The sequence below is a fragment of the Parus major genome, chromosome 5 (assembly GCF_001522545.3).
Source record: "Parus major isolate Abel chromosome 5, Parus_major1.1, whole genome shotgun sequence".
NCBI classification, from domain to species: Eukaryota; Metazoa; Chordata; class Aves; order Passeriformes; family Paridae; genus Parus; species Parus major.
The window spans coordinates 50,255,283-50,264,787 of NC_031774.1; the positions used below are offsets into that span (position 1 = coordinate 50,255,283).

The 9,505-nt window shown below is 46.3% G+C and overlaps 1 protein-coding gene and 1 long non-coding RNA gene across 2 annotated transcripts in view; one reads left to right on the forward strand and one right to left on the reverse strand.

Annotated features, from left to right (window-relative positions):
- Positions 1 to 3,540: 3,540 nt before the first annotated feature.
- LOC117243676 lies at positions 3,541 to 7,856 on the reverse strand. Its single transcript, XR_001522171.3, has 2 exons — positions 6,161 to 7,856; positions 3,541 to 4,869 (listed from the first exon to the last, which is right to left on the reverse strand). It is a non-coding gene; the product is annotated as an uncharacterized LOC117243676 (long non-coding RNA).
- Positions 7,857 to 8,189: 333 nt separating this feature from the next.
- The window catches only part of YY1 (YY1 transcription factor), a 26,185-nt gene continuing 24,869 nt past the window's right edge, over positions 8,190 to 9,505 (forward strand). The window contains 3 exon segments of the mRNA XM_033515089.1: positions 8,190 to 8,640; positions 8,673 to 8,707; positions 8,709 to 9,252. Coding sequence (XP_033370980.1) covers positions 8,478 to 8,640; positions 8,673 to 8,707; positions 8,709 to 9,252 — 742 coding nt within the window. The 5' untranslated portion in view covers positions 8,190 to 8,477.

Consider the following 9,505-nt stretch of genomic DNA (forward strand, 5'->3'; position numbering starts at 1 on the left):
TGCCTCCCCCTGCCTGCCTTCCCCTGCCTCCCATCCCTGCCCGTCTATCCCTGCCCGTCTACCCCTGCCGCCGCCAGCCCCGCTCCGACCCGCCCTGCCCCGAACACACGCTCTCCTTCACCCCTCAAGTCCCAGAGCCCCTCGAAGCTAACGGCGATCACACGAAGGGTGGCTGAGGAAGGGCTCACTTCGCGAGAGCGACGGACTTGGTTTGGTAGCGCTCGAGTGTTCTCGCTTCCTTTAGAAATACGTCCTTAAGGAATTTGAAAATGTTTTGTCTGGAAGTTAACAAATGCGGGGCTGCTGTAACTAACGATACCGCTGTGATCCGGTACATAATCTATTTAAACAGATCGCTCCTGCAGAACTCACATGGAAACAATTTCGTCTTCTAGATAAATATTTTTTTCCTGTGAGACAGTTCTTTGCTTTCCTAAAGAATCACAATCTTTCTACAAAGTAATTTATTCCACTGAGTGGTTTATGTTGTCCACAGGATTTGAAATTGCTTTCTTTCACAAGTTGTATTTGTTGTTACACACCTTAAGTACTTCCCCTATGGATAGTTTATGCTACCATCCCTGCAACCTTGGGCATTTCAGGAAGATTTACTAGCATCCTGACACAAACTACTGCGTGGAGTGTGGGAACTAGACTTCTATTCTACAGCAAAAATTTAAAAAACAGAAAGTAGTAACAACGTTTGTGATCTCCTATCCAAATATGACAACCTAAGGGGTTCACTGTGGACACGTTGTCAGAATTATAAGAGAATGTAGGTCCTGTGAAGAAAACTTCTCTTCTTCCCCTGTAAGCATCGATGCCACTCTTCTCTGAAAGCTCACCCTACTGTACTGCCCTGGTCTGTCTGGCCGTGCTCTCCGGACTGCAGCTAGCTCACCCTCGCAGATCTGCTTTCCCAAATGTATTTCCCGATACTAAGGTTTCAACCTGATGCACTTAAAACCTTTCATTTCAGTGCTGCTGAGCGCACTTCTGACAATAGGAGTGACACGGGGTTAAGAGGGGTACTTGTTCAGCCTCTTGAAGTCAGAGACTAGACTTTAAGTAGAGGAAGAAAACAGCCATTTGAAAATGTCTCGCTGTGTGTGTATGTAGTGTGGATGTGTAGGAAGAATTCCCTCTGCAGGGAACAGTTGGAGAACAACTTCGATAACTAAGTGTACTGAATTCCAAAGATTATGTCATACTATTTTTATTTATAAGAAATATTTTTAGTTATTATGTATATTGTAGCAATATATATAGACTCTCCAAGATGGACTAGGGTTTGACTATAAATTCACAAAATAAAATTATAATCTTCTGATGAGTTAAAAATCCTTCTAGTATAAGCACAGTAGAAAAACCATTGGACAGCTTTGCCCATACCTAGAGTGTAAGATTTTGCTCATAGTTTAGCAAACTGTCAGTCAAGTCACAATACCTATTTCCTCATGGAAACCTAGCTAAGTTGGTTTAATTAAAAAAAAAAATAATAGCTGCCCTTGGGCTTTCCTGAGACTACAACATTTTATATATTATTTATTTATTTTTATTTAGCCTTGTTCATTTCAATCTATTTTTCGTTTAAAATGAATTATTAACTCTAGGGCTACATCTTCCTTAATGCTACTGGGATCTATCTGATGACTTCAATAGAAGTTAAGAGCTGAGCACTTTCCAGCATCAGGTCTGTAACCCAAGGGAATGCATATGCGGGAGAGGAGATAAGGAAGCTCAGCTATTTGCAGGACAATCGCATGAATAGAAGCTGCAGATTTGCTCCCTGGCCCCAGGGAGCAGTGTGAGCAGTTAGGACGCGAATTCATATACATTGCCTGTGCTGGCAGGTGTGAAATCGTAGCATGCTGGCTCAATTAATAGGTATTATTTCCCCAGAATTTCTGCTTTTTGTGTTGTCTACCATTTGCAAGATACAGGCTATTCATATGTCCACACACATCATATGTTGGTGTAACGTGACTCCTTTGTGAAGACTGAGGATTCTTGGAAGGGTAGTTTCATACCCTCAGCCATGAAATCAGGAATGGAGGACAAAAACTTCATTTATGATCATCAGGTTTAAAACTCAATAATAAGGATTTGTATTTTTCATTTATAATTAAAGGACTAAACTTTTCTGGAGTGAGGATTAGTCCCACTGATTCATATATCCTTTCATATGGTAAGAAAAACTAATTATATGATCTTGTCCTTACAACAAAAACCTTTTTAATACAACTGGGGTGATTAATGACCATAACTTAGAAATTAGTTTGGAATGGTGGCATTCCAAGCCCTCTATCATTCTGCAAGATGACTGAGGAAAGAAAATCCTTCCTTACTGTGCTCAGCCTCAAACACACAAGCAGATGACAAATGCAGGAAAGCACTACAAATCTCAGAAAATAAATGGGTGTAGCTTTGTTAGCTGCTTGGTGTGCTACTAAGAGGGGAATCTGTAGTAGGATGTGATACAGCAAAGAAAAACAAGAATTTCTAAACGTACTGAAAAGCGAATCAGGGAAAATAGGTGTACACAGAGTTCACTGCTTGTTTCCAGTCACGGTCAGCAAGCAGAACCTTACTTTCATAATGAAGCTTTAAATGTGTTTTGTAGGAGTTCATACACAAATTGGGATCAGGGATTTCCCTCATGTTTAATTAGCAATCTGAGGAGAGAGGACGACGACATTTGTAGCAGAATCTAGTGGGCCATAAGGCCAGGCGTGGTGGCAGTTATATTAGATCAGCTGGAGATGAGGAAGCTAAATTATGAAGCATTAGAAAGGTAAAGTTAAAACCACATTTCCTGCAGAGCTGTAAAAAGGACAAGGACTCTGGAAAGATGGCACAGCTAATTAGCATTTAACTCAGTGAATTACTTTAATGGCATTGTAAACCCCAGTTTAAATTTCTTCCCGAGTTAGGTTTTTTGGTTTTATTTTCCTCTTCAAGACTTCTCCTGTTTTAATTGATTAATAGGCCATTCTAGATGAAGATAACAAGGAAAACCTGCTATCTTGAATTGGCAGAACTTATTCATTAGTCCTAAATAAGTCTTTAACAAGTGTTAACAAGAGTACCCTTTATTACTAACTACTGATTTTCTCCAGTAAATGACTTTCTATCTGGTCTTCTTTACACAAGAGCAAAAAATATCTTAAAAGCTATCCATGTGACACATTTTACTACATATGTAAGTATTATCAATTTAGTGATCAGTGTTAGCATACATTGGGAGGGCTAATCTTTCTTTCTTAAACAGTAGACAAATAGTTTGTGTGAGAAAAAGAAGGAAAAATAGGATATCAGAATTTTCCAAACCAGCGCATTTGCAAGGCTGTGTGAAACAAATCAGGAAATGGGTGTGTTGACTGTGCTAGAGGCAAGAGAGAAGGCTGAAGATGCTGGCTGTGAAAACCTCACTTATTTCACAAGTTTCACACTTCAAATGTCTTCCATTTGTTTTGGTGTAAAATTAAGAGGGCAGGAATAAGACTATAGAAAAAGAAAACAACCATAAAATCATTCCAATATGTAAAAACCAAGCACTGATAATTTTGTTTATTCACTCCTACTTTGTGAGAGATTAACTTGTTTTTCTGTGACCTTTCTTTTCTTAAAATACAGCAGATTTCTGTATTTGCCAAGTAATTCTTTTCAAAAGAACAGCTACCTAGTTTGGGCTTGGTGCAGCTGAAATAAGGGTCAGGACAATTAGTCCTCTAGTATGAAACAAGAAACAGGTTTTCATATAAATATCACACAACCAGATACTATACACAAAGTGGGACTAGTACAGCAGTGACAACTGTGGTTCTGGAAGCTGCAAACTACTAGTTCACCACTAGAATTAAAAATGCACAAGAGGAAAAGCATAATATTGATTGAGGGGCTAATTATGTTGAGTACTGACCATTATCTGCTGATCATATACATGGTGTATAATACGTACACACACATATATATATGTGTGTGTGTGTGTATATATATATATGGAGATAACTTACATATCTGAGAGATGAGTTGTAAGAGTTCTGCCAAACCAGGGTGCTGCAATGTCTCAAGCACCCTGTATCTTCTTGTGCTATGAGCAGCACTGTTGATTTCTCTGCAGGTGGTCTGAATTTAACAAATGCTTTAAGCATTCTAGGAATTGCAAAATAAAATTACAAATAAAATTTAAAATAAAAAAAAAATAAAAATAGCAGTGTTCTTCTAGTGGTGCCCAGTGAAAGGACGTGAGGTTGCAGGCACAAATTGCAATACACAAAGTTTTCATTAAGCGTAAGAGAAGAGCTTCTTTCAGTCAAACATGGGAAGAAGCTGCCCAGAGAGGCTGGGGAGTCACCATTATTGGAGATATTCAAAGCTTGGCTGAACACAACTCAGAACAATTTGTTCTATTTGACCCCACTTTTGAGCTAGGGTTTGGACTAGAATTTATCTAGAGATCCCTTGCAATCTCAGCTCTCCTCTTCTGTGAGCCTCTGAAACTGAGAAGGTCAGTGCTTCTCATTCAGCTTAGTATTCTTTGGGGTTAATTGAAACAAAACATGATTTTTCAAATGATCCTTGTATGCCATTAATGCACATATTGGCAGTAACCTGTCTGCAGAACTTCCTACTACTTACACTGATGTACATCTTCACCCTAAAACAAGAACCCAGCACATACAATCTTCTGTAGTACTTCATGCCAACTATATGTAAAGGCTGAAGGAAGTTCAGAGGTGTAAGAAATGTCTTTGAGAGCATGCATCTTGTCTTTTTCCTTCCTCTCTTTTCTTCTCCTGCCTTCTTTTTCTTGTGCATAGTATGGGGGCTCAGGTAAATGTGGATGGCACTACTTTTTTTACAACACTGCACCAGAAAGAAAAGAGGTGAGTTCTCAGTAACCTGTAGCTTTATAACTTGTCCAAATGATTTCTGCACAGAACTACTACACTGTTTGTACTGGCTTTGAAGTTGCCATCTCTTTGAATCCTGAGGTTTTTCCCTGCACATTCTGGTGCTAAGAAAAGCAGATGTGTGAGTCAGATCAATCCAAGAGAAAGGAAGGCTTTGAGGACAGCAGAAGCTGGGTTTGTCAGGAGAAAACCCGTGACATTTTGTTCTTTCAGTCAGGTGTGCTTGGCACCTGAAACTGCTAACAGGAATTTTGCAGTGGCAAGAACAGAGACTGAAGATAAAACAATGCTGGTGGGTGTGTGCATATGAAAAGCAGAAATTTGGTTTCTGCAGACTAATGGTGGACTACAATTTCCTGCAGCAGATTTTAAGGAATAAACCAGTGAAGAACACTGGTTCTACCCTCACTCCCCAATAAAACACTAAATCTGAGGCATCTAGAGCTTACAGAGAATATATATTCCTAAACACTTATTAAGACGCCTAAAAATAACTTTTATTTCCAATTGATGGTTTAAGTTTTTTGAATTAAACCTTTTTACCCCTTGCTTTTTAAATGTGTCTAGGAAACAAACAAGTTCTGAGCATGGGGAGCAAAACGGGGTGCATAGGGCAAGAAGATAAGAGATTATTAAGGGGTTAAATTCTGCTGCTGTTTGGATGGGGACAAAGTTTTATTTTAAACACCTTTTCAACAAGCAGCTTTCACATCTTTATTTTTCCTTGTTGCTGTATTTTTTTGTTAAGTTAATGGAAAATAATGTAAGTTAAGCAGATCATCTCATTCAGGATAAAGAGAACACAATTGAAAATGAGGTGGTTGTGATACTTACAAACCTGAAAGTGCCTTTTCTGTCTGAAATTATGTAATTGCTTCCAGTAGAAAAAAAAAAAAAGAAAACCACAAAAATGAAACAAGGTTGTGCAAGATTATTTAACTATTATCACTGACCTGGACCAAAAAATTTGTCTTGATAAACAAGGGAGACTTGTGACTTTGTTCCTGTATTTGACAAAGCTCATTTACACTAACACCAAAAAAAACCCCAAAATAATCCACTCAGGCCCAGTCCCACTTGCTCTGATGACAATGTCAGCTCTGATGAAAATTCAAGAACAGGACTGAGTGCATGTCTAACATGTAGGTGACGTTAATATTTTCCCTCTGCAAGCTTAAAATATAAAGTATAACTGAGTATATTTCTCCTAAAAAATAATAGAAAAGTACACCATAATGACTCACCATTTTTTAAATTACATATAACTTCTATGGAGGGATGAGGGAGACTTCATTCTAATTTTGAAATCTTGTTAAAAGCTACAGGACCATTTTTCCCACGCTGGTACACTTGTCCTTCCAGCTATAAACAGAAGGGCAGAATTTATATGTAGAGTTCTGGAAATTTCTTTACAGGATCTAAAAACAGCCTTTCAGTTTGTGAGAATCTTGCCATGATAAACTACATCTTGTAGTTTGTTAAAATGTGAGTGCTGAGTATGACTGGAGAGAAGGAAATTCCAGATCTCCACAAGTAAGTTTGTTGCTATTTCTAGTATTTAATAGGAAAGTATTTCCTAATCTCATCATTAGGGCAAAGCTCAGTACTGGTATCTTGAGACTTGGACTAGACTAACTTGGAGAACACTTGATGATGAGGTAGAAGAAGAAAGTACTTATTATCAGGAACCTTTTATCAGCTTTTATATTGTGACAATTTGGGATATGAGCAAAGCAATGGTGTACTGAGAAGTGAAGGTTAAAACGGAATGCATACTTGCAGCAGCCTTGGAAATACTTACAAGGTAAAACTGCACTTGTAGTTAACATAAAAGGGGACAGAAAGGTGATGTAACAGCTGGGGAAAAAAGGAAGACGAGCTGATGTTCTTTCCCTGAGTACAGGAGGCCTGTGAGACTTGTTTTAAAACAACCTTCATCTTCAGTGGTACTAATTTACTTTGTATAATCCAAGAGCTCCTTTTTTTTGAAGATATACACGCTTGTAGAGCCACCAGCGCATTAACCTCTGACTGAAGATAACGTAGAGTCCTTTTGAAAGAGTTTTGGCTACCTGTAGAGAACAGTTTACAGTTACTCAGTCCATGGCTCCACATCTCCGTAAGTCTTTTGCATCTCTTGTTCATACCAAGACAGGCAGCTGCTTCTTTGCAAGTTCTGCTCCTGATTTATAGGCATTCAGGCCTGACCCCTTACAAAGGCCATAACCAAACGAGTGCAATACGCTCACGAGTGCTACATTTCCCTTGGCACCTCTGCACACGGCAGTTCCCCGATGGGGTAAGGAAGGGATGTCCCGCAGCAGCTGGCGGAAGGGGAAGGAAGCGGAGTGTGACTGGAACGCGGAGCTGCTGCATTTGCAAGGCACGAACTGCTGTGTTGCTGTTGGAAGGGGTCTGGGGAGCAAAGGAGTTCAGGGACGGAGAGGTGTGTTAATAATTAAGGCAAATACCTACACTTAGTACCTTAAATGGGGGGATCACCTCACGTATTAGAATTTTGTGCAGTGATTGAACTGCAGTGCTTCACTTATTTTAAACGCTGTTTCTCGGTAAGCGAGTTCATGCACTCGGCCGCTGATGGCCCCACCGTCCGTACCTTCAGGCCGGGCTGCCGGCGGCACCGGGAACCGCGCTCCGCAAGCTCCCGGCGTGTCCGGGCGCATCTCCAGCGAAAGGCTGCGGGAAAGCACCGCCCTCCAAAGGGAAGGAAAAGGAATAAAGGGAGGAGAGAGGAAAAATTCCCACGTGCCAATAACAGCTCAACTGTAAAATTCAAACGCGCCGACCCTGCCCCCGTCCCAGGGCTCAGCCGCAGCTCGGCGCTCGCCCGTCCGTCCCTCAGCGCAGGAGCCCGGGCTGGCGGGGAAACGCCGCCGCTCCGGCCCGCGCTCCCCGCGGGGCCTCCACGGGCCGCGGGCCCGGAACACGGCGCGCGCCCGCCCGTTAACGGCCGCGCGGCCCCAGCGCCCTCTGGCGGCGCGGACCCGGCCACCCCCACCGAGCGCGCACGGAGCGGCGGGGCCCGCGCGGGCGGCGGGGCCGAGGCGGGGCTTCCGCGCGGGGAGGGGCGGGGCGGAGACAGCGCCGCGAGCCAGTTGGCTGCTCCGCGCCGAGAGGTGCGCCCCGCGCTCGCAGCGCTCCGTGATAGGACGAGAGGGGACACAGGGGGCGGGGCGCTTGGCACGGCGCGGCCCCGTTGGCTGCTTCTCTCGCCTGGGCGCGGCGGGCGCAGCCATTGGCCGCCTGGCGGCGGGGGGGGCGAGTCCGGCGGCAGCGGCCTCCGGGGCTGGGGTCCGTCTCGGCGGCAGCGGCGGAAGTCTCGCGAGGGAGCGCGGCCGGGATTTGGCGGTGCTGCCTCCCTCCCTCCCTCTCCCTCCCTCCCTGCCTGTCGCTGGCTGCGAGGCGCTGGTGTTTGTGTGGAAGGGGGAGGAGGAGAAGGAGGGCAGGCGAAAGGAGCCCGAGCCCCACCATCCGCCGAGGAGAGCGGACCGGAGCCCCCTCGCCTCCCGCGAAGCTCTCTCTACCCCCCCTCGCCCCGCCATGGCCTCGGGAGACACCCTGTACATCGCCACGGACGGCTCGGAGATGCCGGCCGAGATAGTAGAGCTGCACGAGATCGAGGTGGAGACCATCCCGGTGGAGACCATCGAGACCACCGTGGTGGGCGGCGAGGAGGACGAGGAGGAGGACGAGGAGGACGAGGAGACCATCCCGGTGGAGACCATCGAGACCACCGTGGTGGGCGGCGAGGAGGACGAGGAGGAAGAGGAGGAGGACGAGTGCTGCGAGGAGTGCGGCCCGCACCACCCGCCCCATCACTACCACCACCACCAGCCCATGATCGCGCTGCAGCCGCTGGTGTCGGACGGGGACCCCAGCGGGGCGGGCGGCGGCGCGGCCGGCGGTGGCGGGGGGCAGCTCCACCTGCACCACCACCACCAGGAGGTGATCCTGGTGCAGACCCGCGAGGAGGTGGTGGGGGGAGACGATTCGGACGGACTGCGGGCCGACGACGGGTTCGAGGATCAGATCCTCATCCCGGTGCCGGCCCCCGCCGGGGAGGACGAGTACATCGAACAGACCCTGGTCACTGTGGCCGCCGCTGGCAGCAAGAGCGGAGGCAGCGGCTCCTCCTCGGCCGGCGGAGGAGGCCGCGTTAAGAAGGGCGGCAGCGGCAAGAAGAGCAGCAAGAAGAGTTACCTGAGCGGGGGAGGCGGCGGAGGGGCCGAGGGCGGCGGCGGCAGGAAATGGGAGCAGAAGCAGGTGCAGATCAAGACCCTGGAGGGGGAGTTCTCGGTCACCATGTGGGCCTCGGGTAAGTGCGCGCCGGACCCCTCCCTCCCTGGGCCGCGGGCCCCGCCGGCGGCCGCGCGGTGCGGCCGGGACAGTTTTGTTTTGAAGGGAGGCCATGTTTTGATGTGTGCGATGGGCGCCGCCATGTTCATCGCCAGGGCAAGTATGGCGGCTCCCCGAAAAGATGGCGGGGTCTGCGCTGCCGCCGCCGCTCCTGCCCGGCCGCGGCGGGGGGAAGGAGGCAAACATGGCGGCGGCCGCCAAGATGGCGGCGG